At 43.1% G+C, this 22,121-nt stretch overlaps 1 protein-coding gene across 4 annotated transcripts in view; it reads right to left on the bottom strand.

Moving 5' to 3' along the window:
- Window positions 1-6,023: 6,023 nt before the first annotated feature.
- The window catches only part of gmps (guanosine monophosphate synthase), a 104,908-nt gene continuing 88,810 nt past the window's right edge, over window positions 6,024-22,121 (bottom strand). For all 4 annotated transcript variants that reach the window (XM_085990321.1, XM_085990322.1, XM_085990324.1 and 1 more), the window contains exons 6-16: window positions 20,323-20,516; window positions 20,018-20,183; window positions 18,922-19,073; window positions 18,623-18,796; window positions 18,117-18,222; window positions 17,901-18,016; window positions 11,009-11,134; window positions 10,143-10,258; window positions 9,862-9,992; window positions 9,111-9,283; window positions 6,024-8,466 (exon numbers count right to left, since the gene is read on the bottom strand). In XM_085990321.1, the coding sequence (XP_085846447.1) occupies window positions 8,365-8,466; window positions 9,111-9,283; window positions 9,862-9,992; window positions 10,143-10,258; window positions 11,009-11,134; window positions 17,901-18,016; window positions 18,117-18,222; window positions 18,623-18,796; window positions 18,922-19,073; window positions 20,018-20,183; window positions 20,323-20,516 (1,556 nt within the window). In that variant the 3' untranslated portion in view covers window positions 6,024-8,364. The remainder of the gene's footprint in view (window positions 8,467-9,110; window positions 9,284-9,861; window positions 9,993-10,142; window positions 10,259-11,008; window positions 11,135-17,900; window positions 18,017-18,116; window positions 18,223-18,622; window positions 18,797-18,921; window positions 19,074-20,017; window positions 20,184-20,322; window positions 20,517-22,121) is intronic.

Below are 22,121 nucleotides of genomic sequence, written 5' to 3'. Positions count from 1 at the left end.
GTTTCAGGTCAATGGTGACCCCAAGATGTTGATGGTAATGTCATCGAATGTCAAGGGGCGTAGGTTAGACTCTCGCTTGTTGGAGATTGCCTGGCACTTGTGTGGCACGAATGTTACCTGCTGCTTATCAGCCCAAGCCTGAACGTCATCCAGGTCTTGTTGCATGCGGCTACTTCATTATCTGAGGATTTGTGAATGACACTGAAAACTGTGCAGTCACCAGCGAACATCCCCATTTCTGACCTTATGTTGGAGGGAAGGTCATTGATGAAGCAGCTGAAGATGGTTGGGCCTAGGATACTGCCCTGAGGAACTCCTGCAGCGATGTCCTGGGGCTGTGCTGATTGAGCTCCAACCACCACAACCATCTTCCTTTGTGCTAGGTATGACTCCAGCCAGTGGAGAGTTTTCTCCCCGATTCCCATTGACTTCAGTTTTACTAGGGCTCCTTGATGCCACATTCAGTCAAATGCTGCCTTGATGTCAAGGGCAGTCACTCTCACCTCACCTCTGGAATTCAGCTCCTTTGTCCATGTTTGGACCAAGGCTGTAATGAGGTTGTATGGAGCTGAGTGGTCCTGGCGGAACCCAAACTGGGCATCAGTGGGCAGGTTATTGGTGATTAAGCGCCGATTGATAGCACTGTCGATGACACCTTCCATCACTTTGCTGATGATTGAGAGTAGACTGATGGGGCGGTAATTATCAGGATTGGATTTGTCCTGCTTTTTGTGGACAGGACATACCTAGGCAGTTTTCCCACATTGTCAGATAGATGCCAGTGTTGTAGCTGTACTGGAACAGCTTGGCTAGAGGCGTGGCTAGTTCCGGAGCACAAGTCTTCAGCACGACAGCCGGGGTGTTGTCGGGGCCCATAGCCAGTGCGCTTAGCCATTTCTTAATATCATGTGGAGTGAATCGAATTGGCTGAAGACTGGCTTCTGTGATGGTGGGGACCTCAGGAGGAGGCTGATATGGATTATCCATTCGGCACTTCTGGCTGAAGATGGTTGCAGACTCTTCAGCCTTGTCTTTTGCAGTCACATGCTGGGCTCCACCATAATTGAGGATGGGGATACTCCTGGAGCCTCCTCCTCCCGTTAGTTGTTTAATGGTCCACCACCATTCACGACAGGATGTGGCAAGGCTGCAGAGCTTTGATCTGACTGATCCGTTGATTGTGGGATCGCTTAGCCCTGCCTATAGCATGCTGCTTCTGCTTTTTAGCATGCATGTAGTCCTGTGTTGCAACTTCCCCAGGTTGGCACCTCATTTTTAGATACGCCTGGTGCTGCTCCTAGCATGCACTTCTACACTCCTTATTGAACCAGGGTTTGTCCCCTGGCTTGATGGTAATAGTAGTGAGGGATATGCCAGCCCATGAGGTTACAGATTGTGGTGGAATACAATTCTGCTGCTGCTGATGGCCCACTGCGCCTCATGGATGCCCAGTTTGGACCTGCTAGATCTGTTCTGAATCTATCCCATTTAGCACGGTGGTAGTGCTGCACAACACGATGGAGGGTGTCCTCAGTGTGAAGACGGGACTTCATCTCCACAATGACTGTGCGGTGGTCACTGCTACCAATACTGTCATGGACAGATGCATCTGCGACAGGTAGATTGGTGAGGACAAGGTCAAGTAGGTTTTTCCCTCGTGTGGTTCTCTCACCACCTATCGCAGGCCCAGACTGGCACCTATGTTCTTCAGGACTCAGCCAGTAGTGGTGCTACCAAGCCACTCTTGGTGATTAACATTGAAGTCTCCCAGCCAGAGTACATTCTGTGCCCTTGCTACCCTCAGTGCTTCTTCCAAGTGGTGTTCAACATGGAGGAGCACTGATTCATCAGCTGAGGGAGGGCGGTAGGTGGTAATCAGCAGCAGGTTTTCTTGCCCATGTTTGACCTGAAGCCATGAGACTTCATGGGGTCCGAAATCAATGTTGAGGACTCCCAGGGCCACTCCTTCCTGTCTGTAAAGCATTGTGCCTCCACCCCTGGTGGGTCTATCCTGGCGTTGGGACAGGACATACCCAGGGATGGTGATGGAGGAGTTTGGGACATTGGCTGAAAGGTATGTTCCTGTGAGTATGACTGTGTCAGGCTATTGCTTGACTAGTCTGTAGGACAGCTCTCCCAATTTTGGCACAAGTCCCCAGATGTTGGTGAGGAGGACTTTGCAGGCTTGACTGGGCTGGTTGTGCCGTTGTCATGTCCTTAGCCGGTGCCAAGGTCGATGCCGGGTGGTCCGTCCGGTTATATTATTGTGTTTCTTAGCGGTTTGTTACAACTAAGTGGCTTGCTAGGCCATTTCAGAGGGCAGTTAAGAGTCAACCACATTGCTGTGGGTCTGGAGTCTCATATAGGTCAGACCAGGTAAGGATGGCAGATTTCCTTCCCTAAAGGACATTCGTGAACCAGATGGGTTTTTACAACAATCTGATAGTTTCATGGTTACCATTACTGATACTAGCTTTTATTTAAATTCCAGATTTATTTAATTAACTGAATTTAAACTCCCCAGCTGCTGTGGTGGGATTTGAACTCATGTCTCTGGATTAATGATCCAGGACATACCTAGGGATGGTGATGGAGGAGTTTGGGACTTTGATTCTGTCCAGGCCCCTGGATTACAAGCCCAGTAACATTACCACTATGCTACCGTTCCAAGGTTGATCTTGTGACTTTGATTTAGAGCTCATACAAAGAAACTTATTCAGGCAAGTAAGACTAGATTAAAAACTAATGTATTTGGTTACAGTAACAAGGAGAACTCTCTTCAGAAAATATAGGCTCCATATTGAAATTCTGTAAGATTCACAATAAAAAGTATTTAATCCTGAGTCACACTAATTAAGCAACTAACATACATTAAAATCTATAAATGAAATGGATCATAGCCTTTGCAGAAAAACCATAGAATAGTATGGCTACTGACCATAGAGCACATATACCAGAAACGCTGTCTACGAAGGTCACGGTCCATCATCAAAGACCCTACCCACCCCAGCCACAGTCTGTTCGCCCTCCTGCCATCTGGGAGACGCTACAGATGCATTCACACCCGTACGACCAGATTTAGGAACAGCTTCTTTCCCAGGGCTGTCATCCTACTGAACTCCACAAATAAACTCTAAAGCCTGCACATCTGCTAATGCACTTTATTATGGTTATATTTATGTTAATATACTACAAGCCAAATGTATGTTGAATGTTTAAATGTCTTAATCCAAATGTACACTCTCAGGAGCCGCAAGCCTACATTTCGTTGTACTGCACTTGTGCACTAACAATGACAATAAAAGTTGATTTGATTTGATTTCAGTATTAAATTACTCTTCTAAAAATTACAGCATAAGTTACGCCAATGGTGTTCAATTACATTATCTGACTTAAATGTGAATTGTGCTCAAAATCCATAAACATATTTCTCTCCGATTTAAATTACTTGAGTGAAAAAACCTTTTAACCTCTATCCTGTCAAATGAAATCTTTGTATATGTAAATTATAACTTATGAAATAAGGTTGCGGTTTAGAGATCAGATGCTTGAGTTATTCGGTGAAGAGATTTAGATTTTCTCATACACCTTAAGTGTGAAGCTCAAATAGTCCAGATCAGTCATTCGAACATTCAAATTAGATTAGACTTAAAATTGCTCCCTATTACAGTATTGCTTAGAATTTAGTTTGTTTTTAGTTTATTTTTATGCAACAGTATTGGTGTAGAAACCACTCCTCAGTTTACTCCAAATCCGTCATTCACAACAATGTACACACAAGAAAATTGTGGCATTAATGTAACTTTGAGAAACTAGCACCACTAATTTCCCCAGGAATTCTCACAATCGTCTGCCGTAACATCAGTGGAAGATCGGCAGAACCCCCCAGATAAATCACGTCGATCTTTCGCCATTACGGCAGAGGACCCCCGTAGAAATTAGATCTCCTGTGGCATTGCCTATGGTAGTCTGAGAAACTGGCTGGGAGGGGATCAGTTGGGGAAGGGAGAAAAGCAGCAGTCAGGCAGAGAATGCAACATGGTGCTAGAAAGACTTGCATTTATACAGCGTCTTTCACGACCACCGGACATCTCAAAGTGCTTTACAGTCAATGAAGTACATTTTGAAGTGGAGTCAGTGGGAAACACACAGCAAGCTCCCACAAACAGCAATGTGATAATGACCAGATCATCTGTTTTTGTTATGTTGGTTGAAGGAAAAGTATTGGCCAGGACACCAGGGATAACTCCCCTCCTCTTCTTCGAAATAGTGCCATGGGGATCTTTTACGTCTGCCTGACAAGTAGTCGGGGCTTCGGTTTAACATCTCATCCGAAAGACAGCACCTCCGGCAGTGCAGCGCTCCCTCAACACTGCACTGGAGTGTCAGCCTAGCTTTATGTGCTCAAGTCCCTCAAGAGTGGAGCATTTGGGTGAAATGGGAACTGAAGTAGAACTTGGGGTTACCAACCTTGGTTGGCCATAGTCCTGGAGGTTTCATCACGACCTTCCACTTCCAACTGCCCCACTCAAACAGCCTTTCTTACTCATCTCCAATATTTTTATAACTAATAAACAGAAGTGTTCAAAGAAAATAGGGGCTTTTAAAAAGTTTTTTTTCCCCCCCATGATTTTTCTCCTGGTTTGTTCGCAAGTGTCCAGATTAATCTTTAAATCCTGGAGCATTGGCAACTGTAGTACAGGCCAGAACTGAATCAGACAAGACTGACTGGGTGGGGTCAGTTTCTTGTAATATGTCAAATAGTAGCTGTAAAGTCAGGGTTGATGATGAGGCAGACATTCCTGGGGCTGAAGACTACAACAGAGGAAATCCTGGGGTTGAAGCTGTTGAGAGCAAGTCAGTTCTGCATAACATAGAGGTGTCGGGGGGGGGGGTGAATTTTAATTTTCGTTGTCTTTCTGTGGCCAGAGTTATGGTGGACAACCAGGAGAATCCCTGCGGAAATTCAAACCCATAGAATGCTTTGTGAATGGCCAATCTTGGTGTTGATCATTAAAAAGTCCTGCTGTGTTATTTACCCGCTTCCATTCCAAAATGTGTTCATTTGACTCCTTAAGCTACATTCTGGGAGTTGCAGTGCACTGACGATGCTGCTTCATGGGAGGTGAATTCTGCTATCTGGTTAAACTTCTTCATTCAAGGTAGCCGATAGCTGACCATGATAGCTCTGGAAAGCCCTATGGATTACAGATCCAAGCACTTGAATGAGGGAATATTCTAAAGGGAAATGTTGGAAGATACAAACAAAGAGTTGTTATTTTGTTGTGTATTATGTAATTTTAACGTGTTTCTCTTAATACCATCTGGTCCTGGGGATTTGTCACTCTTTGGTGCCATTATTTTCTTCATTACTGTTACTTTGCTTACTTTAAATTTGGTGTGTCCCTGTACCCAATTCAATATTCGTTTCCTTGAGATGTCCGGCATGATATCCTCTTCTACTGCAAATACTGATGCAAATTAATTATTCAACATGTGCACCAGTAATTATTATAGACTCTAGTAATTTCCCAAAAGATGTTAGGCTATCTTCTATTCAACATATATCTGTTCAGTTGAACGGTTGCTGTTTTTTGAATAAAATTTGAGCCAAATAGGTACAAGGATGTCATTACTTGCATGCGTAAGGAACAGGAGGAAAGAGAGAAATACGAGATAAGAAACTTAATTAAACCACAGGGGATGGGAGAGAAGAGCAGGGGATGAGGAAAGACTAAAATTATAATATTTGGTATAGATGAGAGAATGAGAAAAGCAAAGTCAGAGTTTCTAAATTAATGCATTTTAGTATAAGTTTATTAGAATAAAACTATTCCTGACATCTATAATGTTATTTCTATATTGGGGTTTGTTTCAGCATCAACTGAAAAGTTAAAATGATTAACCTTGGGCAGCAGAATGCCCTGAAGATGCCAGCAGTTTAAGAGCTGAAAGGAACATATCAAACATGCCAATACATCGTGTATGGTGTAAGCTGCAGCTTTTAATGAAAAGTCATGACAGTGATTTAATACCATACTTTATTGAGGCTCAACAATAAACAGAATCTGTAGATAGGAAATATGCATGCAATAAAATGAATTACTAAGAAAAAATTAATTTACAGCAGCACCTATATATATTTATATACACTGACTTAAGTCACTTAAGTGATTTGCATGTTGACCAATAGATCTCATTACCAGCCAGGATGTGAAAAGGAAATTAAGCTGATACACCTTTGAATGGTATTTCAGAAATACCTATTTTCATGCTTTATGCCTACCATGGTTCTTTAAAAGCAGGCAGTTTGTTTCATTTAATAATTTAAGATGGAGATCTCAGAATGAACTCGCTGGTCAGTAGTTTTTAATGGCAAGGTTCACGTATTTTAAGTCACATTTTCCTCAACATTGGTGACATGTAGCTTGAATATAAAATTCTCTCACTTTGTGCCAACTATAAATCTTGAACAAGGGGCTTTATTTTACCAGAAAAAAGTGACTGCAGTACAAACATAACAAATGTTGTGATTTAGGATTTTATGTTTTAAATAAGGAACTATGTACCACAAATTTGATCCAAGGCCTTTTTGGCTGAATAACTTCTTTCTCAGCAATGTTATAAATCATGATTTTTTCCAAATAAAAATGTGTTTCACTGCAACATCAGAAGCATGATGAATAACCTAGCTGTTTGGAGTCCCAATTCCAAAATGGCAGTCCTGGCAAAGTAGTAAACAGATTGTTCAGGCATTAAAATCAGGCATCGGGTATTGATATGAAATCATTAATTTTACTATGGCATACAGCTCCTTCAAATAGCTACAAATTGAAGGAAGCAAGAAAATACCTTACAAATGAAAGTGAAGTCTTTGGTGCTAGTTCCGCTTTAATCAAACCCACTCAAGTGTTTGAAGCGACCTGGTCAAAGAGCTCATCGATCTACCTACAAGTCTGCATCTTAGCAGTGAGATTTTGTATTTACTATCATTCACTAATTTTACTATATACACCCATTAAATTTTAGATGCATTCTAAAAAAAAAGTTAATTTTTCCACACGTGTAAATGCAATCTGGATAAATTAGGCATAGAAGCATTAAGGTAGCTGGACTGAGAGTTCTTTAACTTGCAAAACTCTGGTTATGAGCAACTGAGTGGGGTTTTCGTAAAAAAAAACTTAAAATGGAATTCTGCCAAGCAGACTAGATTTTCAAGAATACCTCTGCAGTAAACGCAAACCAAAAGACCTTTACGTTATACTATTGACACCAAAGTTACTCTTGCGTGGAAATTTCAGAACTTGCGATCTGTCTTATCAATTTATTAATTTGACAAAGTTTACAATTATAAATTACATTTCTGAACATGTGGGATATGGAAGTGATCAAATTAAGGCAACAAATAACTATAAGCATACATAGTGTTGGTAAGCTGCTATCTAGATAGGTACCAAAGTGAAAATATTTCACAATGAAATTATGGTAGTCAGTTAATAAAATAGATATATAAAATTGTCAAATGATACATTAAAAATGCTGCCTTTGGAAAACCCTAGTCCTCTTATCCTTCAAATAAAATTTTGGTTCACACAAATTCGGAAATATGTACAGTACAATGCAGTTAGCTGTTAATATCCATCCAAAAAAATGTATACGATCAGGATTTTTGGAAAAAATAAAACCCTTTGATGAAAGTTCTATAGCCCATAAAAATCACAACTGCATTCCTTCTAACCATTTCATACAGTTTCCAAGATTATAGTGATAAACAAAGCCAAACTGCTGGTCATTTGTTCATCTAGAACAACGCAATTACAAACTGTCAAGAAACTTTAAATAGACTGGAATACATCTAAACTTGTCAATACAATTCAACACAACCTATCCATTTGGCAAAATATCTGTAACAGATCTGTTCAAAAAAATTGGTCACATCAATAATTGAGCTTTACAATGACACACCGACAATGGCTTAGTAAATGCACTGCAAATGAACTGTGTCTTAGGATGTACAAAACATCAGACAAATTGAACTATAAAGGACGTCAAAATACATTGGCAAAAGCTTCCCAATTTTACCAGGACAATCTGATGCCGAATCCATTTACCCGTACATATCCTTAGCCCATTAAAATGTGTCCTTGCCAAACATTGAATTACACGCCAGGCTCCAGAGGAGGAGTTGGAGGAGGAGGAGGAGGAGGGGGGGGGGGGGGGTGGTGGGGGGAGAGAAAGAGAAAGAGAGAGAGGGAGAGGGAGGGAAAGAATGACAAAAAAAAAAGGTGCAAAGTAGCAGCTCCAGTCACACTTCCACTGTACTGTTAATATTGGGAATGTTTTCACTGAAAGAAATGGTTTTATTCACTCCCATTCCGTGGTTCCAGGCGGCTTTGAGGTCAAGTCGTACATCACACGGGAAATTCCGGGTATCTTCTTGATTTCGCTCACCATTTTTAAAATAACCTGACATATACAAGAAAAAAAATGCTCTCATTAATATTTACTTCTTTTAATGTGCATTTAAAAATACCGATAAAACCTCTGCAATGGCCAAGTGGGCTGGTGTCGCACTAAGCCATAAATACCCTAGGTGTGAGCTGATGATTTGTCAGGACAGCAGTTGAAATGCTGAACTGTTCCCTGTGCTGAGCTGGAGCAGGATAGGGGAGGGGGAGAGAATTAGTGAGTCAGTGTGCCTGTTACTATCCACTGGAAACTGCATGGCTGTGGGTGGAGGCCACAAACAAGATTAGGCTCAGCTGGGATGCCCTGCATGGTGAATAGTCTACTGACTTCCACTGTCTGGACTCACACTTGAGGAATGGTCTTTTCAGCAAGGAACAAATCGGCTGCTGTTCGTGTCCATATAATTTACCCCAGGAGGAGTCCAAAACTTCAGGAGAGGAGATAGAACTAGAAAAAAAATGTAAACAAAATAAAATACACTGACCAGGTATATTTGCATACCATGTTAGTTTCAGTAGCAAGACAGCCACAGAAATTGTTTATTTATATTCAGTAATACATTTCTGTATCAATGCTGGAAAACACCCTGTGGGAGAAAAAACTTCAAAATTTTTCAAGAACTACAAAATTCATTATCTCACCTCTTCAGGAATGTGATTACCAGGAGTTGCTGGGATGCCAGTCATGAAATCACTTGTAATGAAGGTCCGAATGACCACAGATCTCTGACAGGATGGCTGCTTCTGAAGTGGGTCACGGTCAAAATGCAGCGGTGTTAAAATAATTGGCATCTGACTAACTTTCCCAGAGAAACCTATAAGTACACACACATGCAGTTCAGTATTTACCAAAGAATGTTGATGGAGAGCTAGAACAAATGAAGGTCTTAAAGTATGCTTAGGTCAAAGTAATCACAGATTGAATTAATTTCTACCTACCGTTGGAGACTGAAACCCAAATTATAAAAACTTCTTTATCTGGAAAAAGCTAATAAAATGTGTTGCACCAGAGGATGGAAGTTTGCATCCGCGATTCCCTATCAAGAAAGCTCATATCAACGGAGTCTCTGAGCAAAAGATGTTTGCATCATTGCAGGTATTGATGAAAAAGTAGACAAGAAAACCATCCCACGCCAATCTCATTCATCTCCCACAAACCAAGCATAGAAGTGCTATAGGTCTGGCAGTAGTTGTCTCTTGGCCACCAGACTGATACATGAAGGGAGGGGGGGGGGGGGGGGGGGGAAATCCTTTTGTGCAACGCCAAATTTCTGAAAATCAGAACTATGATTGTATTCTCCTTTCCACTGAATTAATCTGATACAATCTTAACTCCACTAAGAATTCATCCTACTTAATAACATTTCTCAAGAATATTTCACTGTATTCCTACCAGACTCTCGAAGAATGTTGTGAGCCTCAAAGTCAGCCTGCCTGAGTGTGCTAAGCACTCCCGTAGTTAGAAAAGTTGGCGTTACATCTGTTATAGGTTCTCGGATATGTGGTCCAAAAATGTACACAACTCTGAAACACAAACATTTCCGTCAATGCAGAACAAATCTGCAATAGCTTTTAACAGTAAAAAGCTTGTTAGCATTATACTCCACAAAATAGTCATGTTTAATTTTCACTTCATATTTACTCTTAATATTATACAATATAAAAACAACAAACCTGTTAATATTATGACACATTCGCGGAATAAGTCTGGCTAGGAACAGGAGGTCATCCCAGTGTGGTGCATCCTTACTAGACATGCCACAAACATAGCTATATGATCTGCAGTCACCCTGCAAGACAAAAACACAATTTTCAAAGAAGTATAGCAAACTTTATTCCTAAAATGCAGAATCCACTGAGGAAAATATACTACCCTAGAATTCAATAAATCTTTAAAATATAAAAATACAGCAGCTCATTTTGCTGATTTAGCATTATATGTCTAATTTTCACTTCATATTTACTCAGTTTAAAATTACAATATAAAATCAAACATGTTATTATGACACATTTGCAGAATAATGCCGAGAGCTCTCAGAATACATATTAATAAGGATCAAAATCTAAACAACAGTGGATGTCTAGCTCTAACTGGTAGTGGTAACAATATGGTAATCCCTCCAGTAGAATATATATTACACATACGTATATAAATACACACACAGTTACAGGCAGAGTAAGAGGCAGAATATGCCAACCCATCTGCAAACTTATCTTACTTCTCATATAGCAGACGATAAATTTCCAGATGACCTAATCCATCGTGGAAACAGGTTAGGTAGGACTTTCCAAGTGCCATTACATATTTAAAATATAATGTACAGGTAATGCAAAAAGTTACTCTGCTCCTTTAAACTGATAATAACCAGAAGGGTATTAAACTGAATAATTTACACCAATACATTTCTATTTCCAGACTACATAATCCGTTGAAAATTCTATTTTATCCAAACTCCATTTTTAAAGAAATGTATTACAAATGATATCAAGTTTAACAGTTTTTGTAATGACTTACCCATTTCTTACAATGCATTACTAACCTGTACTCCAACAGTTTTAATTGGCATCAGAAAAGCATTCAGTGAATGCAGGCTTGTAATCTGCATCAATTTTTCTTGTTCTTCATCACTTGTACAGGACTTGACCCTCTGCAGTAAAGTGTGTGGCTGTACAAGAACATAATATCATGACTGCCCAAGACCCTTAGTTTAGTATTTTCTGTAAACACATTCTTTGCTGAAAACCAGGATAAATGTTTCTATATACAATCAATACATAGTTATGTCATACAAATAATCCTGCATCAGGGTTAGTGTGGCAACAGAAAGAAAATGTACTTGTTTTATAGAATCATAGAAACTTTTGGCACAGGAGGCTGCTATTTGGCCCATCATGCCTGTGCTGGTTCTTTGAAAGATCAGTTGTACCTAGTCCCACATTTGGTCCATAACGCTGCAAGTTCCTCTTCAAGTACCTGACCAACACCCTTTTAAAATTATTTATGGCATCAGTTTCCACCACCTTTTCAGGTAGAGCATTGCAGGTTGTGGTAAACCACTGTTTGTATTCCACTGTGTACATGCCTGGACATGCCTCGGCTGACTCCTCCCACAAGTCCTAGTATAAAGGTGACTGCTCCCCAGCCCTTTGTATTTCTGGACCGGTCGACCACTCGAGGCAGACCTTCATTCTTTTGTTAATAAAAGCCTTTAGTTACTCTCTTAACTCTCAGTCTTTTATGAGTAATTGATAGCGCATCAATTTTATTAACAAAATTTTTATAATGGAGAAGATCCTCACCAGCATGCCTGGACTTAGATCATCGGGAGGCGGACTCATCCACCAAGTTTACTCACTGGCTTAAGTGTTTCGAAAAATTCCTGACCGCCTCCGCAGCAATCAAATCAGACGAGGACAAACTGGATGTCCTGACCTCCAAAGTGAACCACCGAGTGTACTCGGTCATCCAAGACGCGACCTCGTACGCGGACGCTATCAAGCTCCTCAAGGACCAGTACACGCGCCCAGTGAACGAAGTGTACGCCAGGCACCTTCTGGGGAGTCGTAAACAACAACCTGGGGAATCGACCGTGGAATACCTTCAGGCACTGTCTGTGCTTGGCCGGGCCTGTGGTTGTAAGGATGTAAAGGCCGCCGTGTACACAGAGGAACTTATCCGGGACGCTTTTGTAGCGGGCCACAGATCCAATTACACCCGACAGCGACTGTTGGAGCAGAGTGACCTCGACCTCAACAAGGCCTCTGAACTCGCACTATCATTGGATGCAGCCTACCGGGGCATGGGTGCCTACTCCTCTGCACCGTGGACGCCGCGGGGAATGACAGCCTGGGACACGGTAGGACCGCCTCATAGCGCCGGGCCACCCCAGCAACGGCCCAACTACCGCAGCAGTGTCCCAAGGCCAGACAGCAGTGCCCCAAGGCCAGAAATGCTACCTGTGGCCAGGCAAAACACCCCAGAGCGCGCTGCCCGGCGAAAAACGCGATCTGCTCGGGCTGCGGGAAGAAGGGACACTACGCTAACGTCTGCAGGGCCAAAGCCACCCCGAACCCCAGCAGCGCCGCGTGTGGGCCATGCGGGCCGCCATCTTGGGCCTCCCCGGCCATGTGCGAACCACCGGTACAGCAGCCATTTTGGACGCCTCCAGCCACATGGGGATCATGGACGCCGCCATCTTGGACGACAGCCGGAACGCAGCAGGCCCCCAACACCGCCTCATCTGATACCCGCAGTGACACACCGACCCCTACGCTGGCATCCGTTACACTGGACCAAGCGAGACCGCACCAGCTGGCCAGTTCCACAATGGACATTAAGGTAAATGGCCACGATACAATCCGCCTTTTTGACTCTGGGAGCACGGAGAGCTTCATCCACCCCGACATGGTGCGGCGTTGCTCTCTCCCAGTCCTGCCTGCGCACCAGCGGATTTCTATGGCCTCCGAGTCCCAGTCGGCGGACATCGGCGGCTACTGCGTAGTGACACTCGTAGTAGACGGGACCGTGTACGATCATTTTAAACTTCTGGTCCTGCCCGACCTCTGCGCTGCCGTCCTGCTGGGGTTAGATTTTCAGTGCCACCTTAAAAGTGTTACGATGGCGTACGGTGGACCCCTACCCCCACTCACAGTCCGCAGCTCCCAAATTGCCCGCCGCGCACCAGGTGCAACCTCTCCACACTCAGAGTCACCCCCCCCCACTGTTTGCTAACCTCACCCCCGACTGTAAGCCCATCGCCACAAAGAGCAGGCGATACAGTGCCGGGGACAGGGTTTTCATTAAAACCGAAGTGGAGCGGCTCCTGAAGGAAGGGATTATTGAGGGCAGCACCAGCCCCTGGCGAGCCCAGGTTGTGGTCTTTAAGACCGGCGAGAAGCATCGCCTGGTCATCGACTACAGCCAGACAATAAATCGCTACACCCTGCTGGACGCCTACCCACTCCCCCGCATAGCTGATATGGTCAACCAGATCGCGCAGTACCGCGTCTTCTCGACCATGGACCTGAAATCAGCGTACCACCAGCTCCCTATCCGCCCTGAGGACCGCCAGTATACTGCCTTTGAGGCAAACGGCCGCCTCTACCACTTCCTTAGCGTTCCCTTTGGCGTCACCAACGGGGTCTCCGTCTTCCAAAGGGAGATGGACCGGATGGTAGATCAAAATGCGTTGCAGGCCACTTTCCCATATCTGGACAATGTGACCATCTGCGGCCGTGACTTGCAGGACCATGACGCAAACCTCGAAAAATTCCTCCGCGCCGCCCAACTCCTGAACCTGACATATAACAAGGAGAAGTGCATATTCCGCACAAACCGCCTCGCCATCCTTGGCTGTGTTGTGGAACACAGAGTCATCGGCCCCGACCGGATGCGTCCCCTTCTGGAACTCCCACTGCCCCACTGCCTCAAGGCCCTGAAGAGGTGCCTAGGGTTTTTCTCCTATTATGCCCAGTGGGTCCCCTACTATGCGGACAAGGCCCATCCGCTGATCAAGTCCACCTCTTTTCCCTTGACGGCAGAGGCCCGCTTAGCCTTCCACCGTATCAAGGAAGACATTGCCAAAGCCACCATGCACGCAGTGGACGAATCCATCCCCTTCCAGGTGGAAAGCGACGCGTCCGACTTTGCCCTGGCCGCTACCCTCAATCAGGCGGGGAGACCCGTGGCCTTCTTTTCACGAACCCTCCAAGGCCCGGAGACCAGACACTCCGCTGTTGAGAAGGAGGCCCAGGCGATTGTGGAGGCTGTGCGTCATTGGAGGCACTACCTGGCCGGAAAACGATTTACCCTGCTCACTGACCAACGTTCAGTTGCTTTCATGTTTATCAACAAGCAGAGGGGCAAAATCAAAAATGACAAGATCTTGAGGTGGAGAATCGAACTTTCCACCTACAATTACGAGATCTTGTACCGGCCCGGGAAGCTCAATGAACCCGCGGATGCGCTATCGCGTGGCACCTGCGCCAGCGCGATCGATAGATTGCGGGCCCTCCACAATGACCTCTGCCACCCGGGGGTCACCAGGTTCTTCCACTTCATCAAGGCCCGCAGCCTGCCTTACTCTATTGAGGTCAGGACCATGACCAGGAACTGCCAAGTCTGCGCTGAGTGCAAACCGCACTTTTATAGACCAGACAGGGCCCACCTGATAAAAGCCACTCGCCCCTTCGAGCGCCTGAGCGTTGATTTTAAAGGGCCTCTCCCCTCCTCCGACCGCAATGTGTACTCCCTCAATATTATTGATGAGTACTCCCGTTTCCCGTTCGCCATCCCCTGCCCGGACATGACCAGTGCCACGGTCATTAAATGTCTGAACGACCTCTTCACCCTGTTCGGTTTCCCCAGCTATATCCATAGCGACCAGGGCTCATCGTTTATGAGCGACGAACTCCGTCAGTACCTGCTAACTAGGGGTATTGCCACAAGCAGGACCACCAGTTACAACCCCCGGGGGAACGGACAGGTGGAAAGAGAAAATACGACAGTTTGGAAGGCCGCCCTGCTAGCCTTAAAGTCTAGGGGCCTTCCAACCTCCCGCTGGCAGGATGTGCTCCCCGATGCACTCCACTCTATTCGGTCACTGCTCTGCACTGCCACTAACGCCACCCCTCATGAGAAAATGTTTGTCTTCCCAAAGAAGTCCACATCGGGGACATCGCTACCGCCATGGCCGACGTCCCCAGGGCCGGTCCTACTGAGAAGACACGTGAGGACCCATAAAACGGACCCCCTGGTCGAGGGGGTCGACCTCCTCCACGCCAACCCCCAGTATGCTTACATTGCATACCCGGACGGGCGGGAGGACACAGTCTCCATAAGAGACCTTGCACCCTCGGGGGCCGCAGTAACCCATTACTCACTACCACCCCCCCCCCCCCCCCTACGATCCGATATCCAGCCCCAGCAGGCCTGGGCCCCGCGACCCGCTCGACATCTACGAGGACGACACGCCTGTGCCACAGCCCACACAGGACTCGACGCCGGAAGCTCCACTACCCCTGCCGTCGCCACGCCGATCACAGCGGCAGACAAGACCTCCGGAGAGACTCCAATACACTAACTTTTAATACACTTCACCCCGCCGGACTCAATTTTAAACAAGGGGTGAATGTGGTAAGCCACTGTTTGTATTCCACTGTGTACATGCCTGGCCATGCCTCGGCTGACTCCTCCCACAAGTCCTAGTATAAAGGTGACTGCTCCCCAGCCCTTTGTATTTCTGGACCGGTCGACCACTCGAGGCAGACCTTCATTCTTTTGTTAATAAAAGCCTTTAGTTACTCTCTTAACTCTCAGTCTTTTATGAGTAATTGATAGCGCATCACAGGTCCTGACAACTCAAGTGAAAACATTTCTTCTCAGCTCCTGCTTGATCTTTTGCCAATGATTGTGAATCGATGACCTCTGGTTATTGATTCACTCGCCAGAGGGAATACTTTTGCTCTACCTGCTCTATCAAAACCTCTCCATCTTGAAAACCTCCATTAGGTCACCTCTTAACCTACACTGTTCCAAGGAGAATAGTCCTAACTTTTTCCAACCTCTCCTCATAACTGAAGTCCCTCACCCCTGGGTAACCCTCCTCTGTACCTTTTCTATGGCGTTTACATCCATCCTGAACTGTGGTACTCAGAACTGTCCACAATACTCCAGCTGAGGCCTAACCAGTGATTTATAAAGTTCCAGCATGATCGCTTTGCTTTTATATTCTATGCCTCTATTTATAAACCCAAGTAACCCATATGCTTTTTTAACCACCATATCAACTTGCCCTGCCACCTTTAAGGATTTGTGTACATGGACACCAGGGTCACTTTGCTCATCTGCACTTTTAAAAATTGTGCCATTTACAATATACTGTCTTTCCATATTAGTCCTCCCAAAGTGCATCACTTCTGGCACAATTTTGATGGGCTAATGAGACATTTAAAAGTTTATAAGGTACTGTCATCCCATCTTCATCACTGCTTTTGAAACTGGGTCCCTCAACCCGAGAAGTGTACAAAGACAGATTTCTGTCAGTTTGTCATCAGAATTCTGTATCTGTTGAGTTCAGTTTTTTGTGTTACAATTGCAAAAAAATTAGTATATATATATCAATGTTTCTCTTTGGGTTGCTGACACTGGGCCTGAACTTGCTAAAAGCTTGTGTCATAGTAATGGCGCATTTGTTACTAACACCATTATTATGGTGCCGAAAATACAGGAAATTATGGCGTGGGTGACTTATGCCATTATACACACCACGCCATAATTTGTTTGGACTTTTGCACTATACCAGAGACCCTCACTGAAAAAGTTGAAGTGAATCATCATAGCTCCGACCACCACCGCGCGCCCCCCCCCGCCCCACCACCAAATTTAAATCAACGGTGAGTTCGAGTTTGCTGAATTAACACCACTGTGATTGTCACTGCGACTTAGACCATTACAGAACAGCACTGGAGGGCTCAGAATCAGTGAAGTATTCAATCGCTCAGCAGGTTTTGACACAGTTTGCATGAAGTTCCCACTAAATAAAATTCCATGTGTCAAAAACATTGAAGCAGTAATCAAATGCAGCTATTTTGGAACACCCTTATTACTTTATGCCATGGGATTGTACTGATATATGTTTGTAATATATAGTGTGCAAGGAAATAACAGCTTCAGTCTTTATCGAACCAGGCTTACTTTAATGTTATAGCTTTGTTTAAAATAAAGCAACAATCCACTTACTGACAAGACAGACTGTCAGAAGTGAAATTAACCAGACACCAGGATGTGCACTAAGCGTCCTTGTAGACTGATGCCCTTTCACACCGTCCCGATTATACACAACAAGAATTAGTTACAGAATAAGAAAAAAATAACTCCATTTATACTAATCAATTTTTAAAATATGAAAATGGGAAACCTGCGCAAATTGTTTAGCTCCTTTACTTGAAAACATTAAATAACAGGTTTCATTCTGCATCAGGTTCTGGGATGTTTATCAGACATTGGCCGCTCCCGATCGGCCGCTGTACTCACCGGCACATTCTAATTATTATTATTTATTTATTTTTTTATTTTTTTTTTACAGCAAATCATGGTGTGAATCAGTCGCTGGAGAATCGGGGAGCACAAAGGTCGAAGTATGGCGTTTGTCGTCAATATCATTATTGCAGCAAATTTCGGGCCATTATCTTGGAATTTAAGACAGGCCGAGTCATTATTTTCATAGGGTCACCACACAGAAAAGTTTGAAAACTGCATGTTTATATAGATGAGACTCATTTATTGAGCAGTACTGTATATTGTATTGCATATAACTTATTTTTATCCTGTTAAAACTGAAATGGCAAATGCTCTCCCAATTCATCAATGAAGCCTTCACTAGCAATTCTAGCAAGCAAAAAAATTGGCAGGAAATATCCACCTTTACTTACTTTTTTCACACTTGCAGAGAAATCAGCTACTATTTTCAGAATGTTGTTAGTTTCTGCAAAGTCTTTGCAAATGTAAGGCTCATCAGCACAGATTATTCTAATGGAAAGACCAGGGCCTTTAAAAGAAGTCAACATAAACCGGAAATTACTTAAGATACAAGATAAATTACAAAAATGAATGACTTCCAGTTTAATGGGATGATGTATTCAGTTTACCTGGGAATGGGTGCCTCGAAACAAGATCTTCGGGAAGACCCAATTCTCTGCCTAATGCCCTCACTTCATCCTTGTGAAAGTCTTTTAGTGGCTCGATCACTTTACCCTGCAGAACCAGACACAATGAATTATATATATGTATGTATTCAAACTTAATAACTATAAAATATACTTTCTATCTAAATAAATTATGAAATTAAAGAGATATTTAAAACTTTACAAAGAGACTGTAAACACTTGCAAATACACAATTTCTCATTGCTGCAGTCTTATTTACTAACAGACAGAACACTGCTGATTACTACAAATATAACCAACTGAATCTGCAGAACAAGCTCATACCTGTGAACCAAACTGTAAAGGAAGCCTTGAAAAGTTATTAGAGGATCAATTAATGTAAACTTTGGATGAAGCACCCAACTTTATTTTTAATCACACTAAATAAACTTGGAGATTAGTTTGCTAAATTTAGTCAAGAAACAAAGCTGTTAAAATTCATCACTGACCTCTTCCCTCAATTTTCTTATCAGTTCAGTATCATTATGGTGAGTTTTGATGACATCTGCTTTCCCACTTGCCTCTATTGAAGCACTTTCAATTAAATCTGGCCTCAAAGTACCTTGAGCAAGATACACTTCTTCAGGCTTTAGATTCATTTCCCCAATTACTTCGTTTGCAACCTAGAATAAAGAGAAAAGAAACAGTTGTGCTTTTCATCTTTCACAGCACTTTGAAATATTCTCAACTAAAGCATTTGAATATTGCACCACAAAATCAAAATTAACAAAGTTAATTCAAAAAGTACCTTCACGAAGGTATCCCCTATTATTTTTCTTTTCTCTTCTGGATTTGTTGTCATATTTAGGGTCTTGCTTATTCTCTTCCTGGGAGTTCTGTCTTCTTCTGAAATTGGTAGAGTTGTTGTGCCATTGTAGAATGCATGTGCTGCATTAACCACTGAAAATTTTAAACAAAGTTACAGTAATAATCTGCAGAAATAAACAGCTAAGTTCTAGTCTTCAAATGCAACTTAAAGCTGAATATCACAATGGTTAAAGCTGTAGCTAGCTGTACATAATTTCTATGTCCTAAGGGTTTGTAGCAATCTTGTGCTTTTTGTACTAATGATTGGCCAGAACTATGTTAACAGCAGAAGTCAGTCAAATAGGAATCCAGGGTATCAGGGATCAGTAGCATATTATAGATACCGACACTTATAGAAAAGCATGGGAATATCTTTCCTTTGGATTTGGCAAAACACCACTTAGCTCAGGTCCTAAACTCAAAAAAGGGCAATAGTGGGAAATTCTACAAAACCTAGCAAGTGTCACATAAACTTACCACACTTAACAATTTGCTGTACTCAAACCAATTAAGTATAGGACAGTATTGCAGCATAGAGCTACTAATTTTACTCCCCCCCCCCCCATTCCAATATAGGTTGGGTTCTGAACTTTAAGCTATTAGTGATGCTAGTGTTCAACTTGCAGTACAAAATATCCACTACAGTTTTAAGACACTGAAATTTCTCCTAACCTCTTTCCTCAGTGCCAATTTTATATTAATGACCCCGCGTACTGACTCCCTAGCCAGAGGAAGTAGTCTTCCCTTATTCACTTTATCAAAGCCCTTCATAATTTTAAATAATTATTAAATCTTTTCTTGGCCTTCTCTGCTCCAGTGGAAATAGTCTCAGCATCACAAGTCTCTTCTCAATTATAATTTCCTTTCCCTGGCATCATCCTGGTGAATCTATGCTGTACACTCTCTATGGCTTTAATGCCCTTTCTAAATGCTATATGCTCCATGTGCTGTATTACATAGGAATATTTGCACAAATCTAAACAGTTCTATAATATTATTCATTCTTTAAATCAGTAACAGAATTTTTTCATTTTTACCTTTGACTTTAATACCAAGTTTCTTCAAGGCTTCCTCCACAGACTGACTCTCTCTTTTCCGCATGAAACCATTGTCTATGTGAACAGCTATTACTTGATCTTGGTTCAAAGCCTTATTCAATAAAGCTGTGCACACAGTAGAATCTACTCCTCCACTCAGTAAAACCTATGGATCAAGTGACAAAAGTTAGAATTTCTAAACTGGGAAAACCAGTTCTGTTTATTAAAGCAAATTTGTGCAATGCCATAAAAAACGTTTTTTTCATTATTCTAAATATTTTACATCATTAATAAAGAAAGCTTACCAAAACTTTGGAATGTCCGACTTTCTTTTGTATCTCTCGGATACATTCTGCTTCTCTGTTCTGGACTGTGAATGTCCCGCTGCAACCAGCTATATCAAACACGAAATTCTTCAAAATGTCTTTGCCATGCTCTGTCAAGTCAACTTCCGGATGGAACTGAACACCATAGAGCTTCTTGGATTCATTTGCTATTGCTGTATATAGTTCAAACAGAAAATTAACATGGATGTTTTTTAAATTCTCTTTGGCACAAGATCAAATCTAGTGCAAAACTGTTCTAAAATGTAATCTATGTTCTCACTTGCTTTAACTTCCATAAACTAAGCATTTCAAAGTATGTTCCTTAAAGGAGGAGCTTTAACAACACAAACCACAGAAGCAGTTGTGCTATTGAGTGATGGGAAACAAGTTTGCACCAGCCAGCTTCCATGCACTTAAGCTAACTCAGCTGTGTCATTGTGGAGAATCACTTGACCAGTCAATCTCACACACCTCCTGACTGCCAGTTCCAGAGTGGAGCACCTTACGACCTGAAAGCAGGCTACCGGCCCTGTGACAATGTGTGGAAAGAATGCATTTTTTTTAAAATCAAGAAAGGTCCACTTGCAGTTTACACAACAGACAGACCAGGATTGGCAGAGGCCTGTAACTGACTACAGGTACACTATCCCTTATCCGAAAGCCTTGGGACCAGCTGAGTTTCAGTTTTCGGAATTTTTCGGATTTCAGAAGGTATTATTATAAGACTGGGAAATTTGTATTTAATATAAAATTGTAAAAATTCAGGCTACCTCTTGCGACTGTTCCGTGTCTCATTCCCCTCCCTGCTTCTCTGGAAAGCCGGATATCGGCTGTCTCCTACTAAGCTGGCCTGCAAATCAGGTCCGGGGGGAGGGGGGGGAGAAAAGAACATCGGACGGGCCGCTGTATTGTTGGGTTCACTCTCCCGGTACCACCTCCACACTGCCCGGCTCGGCCTGCAAACTCCTACCCAGGAGGGAACTCTGTGACCCTCTGCCCTGCTCAACGTAAGTCATGCGCCACTCTGGTCATGTCGTGTGCACGACTTACGCTGAACAAAAAAACTTTCGGTTTTTAGAGGTTTTCGGAAGTTCGGATAAAGGATAGTCTACCTGTATTAGATATGTGTGGCATCAAACTCCCTCTCGTTTTTCCTTCTTGTGAGAAACAGTCGCATTGTTGTACAGCACCTTTCCTTATAGAAAGCAGTTCCTTACTACTCTGAATTCCACTGCTTTATTTGACAGCTACAGTTCACTGCCCAGCCGCCACCCACCCCCCTTCTCTTACTCTCTGCCCACAAACATAAATATACATTCCACTTTGGAAGGGACGGACTGTCAGTTAATAAGGTTATCCTTTTAAAGCAATTTCATGATGGAAAATAATGTCTGGAAACAAGAGTTTCTGCACATCAATCAAACCAATGTTCAAACAGAAAGCACAGCAGGCTACAGAGCTTGATCATGTAGCAGAAAGCTTCTGTAAAACAATTAGCGTCCAGATTCCTCCCGCCACCATATTTTAGACGGTCAATATACCGGGAAATAACCTCAAAGGTGGAGTAGGTCTGTGGGAGGAGGGAGTATAAAATAGTCTTCCTTTCTATGATGCTATTTTGAAATAAAACTTTAAAGTTCTCCTACCTCACAGGAGATATTCCCAGTTTTACCATATATTTTCTACCAAAAGTGGAGGCCCACCATTTCAGGTACCCCCTGTCAGAAAGGAGTTGGTCCACCAAGACAACTACAAGAGCTCCAGAATGCATTGTATGC

This window comes from Somniosus microcephalus, chromosome 6, assembly GCF_052327205.1.
Source record: "Somniosus microcephalus isolate GS21.2 chromosome 6, FLI_Smic_1.0, whole genome shotgun sequence".
NCBI classification, from domain to species: domain Eukaryota; kingdom Metazoa; phylum Chordata; class Chondrichthyes; order Squaliformes; family Somniosidae; genus Somniosus; species Somniosus microcephalus.
Note: the sequence above shows the minus strand (reverse complement) of the source record. Positions and strands in the feature narration are given on the sequence as shown.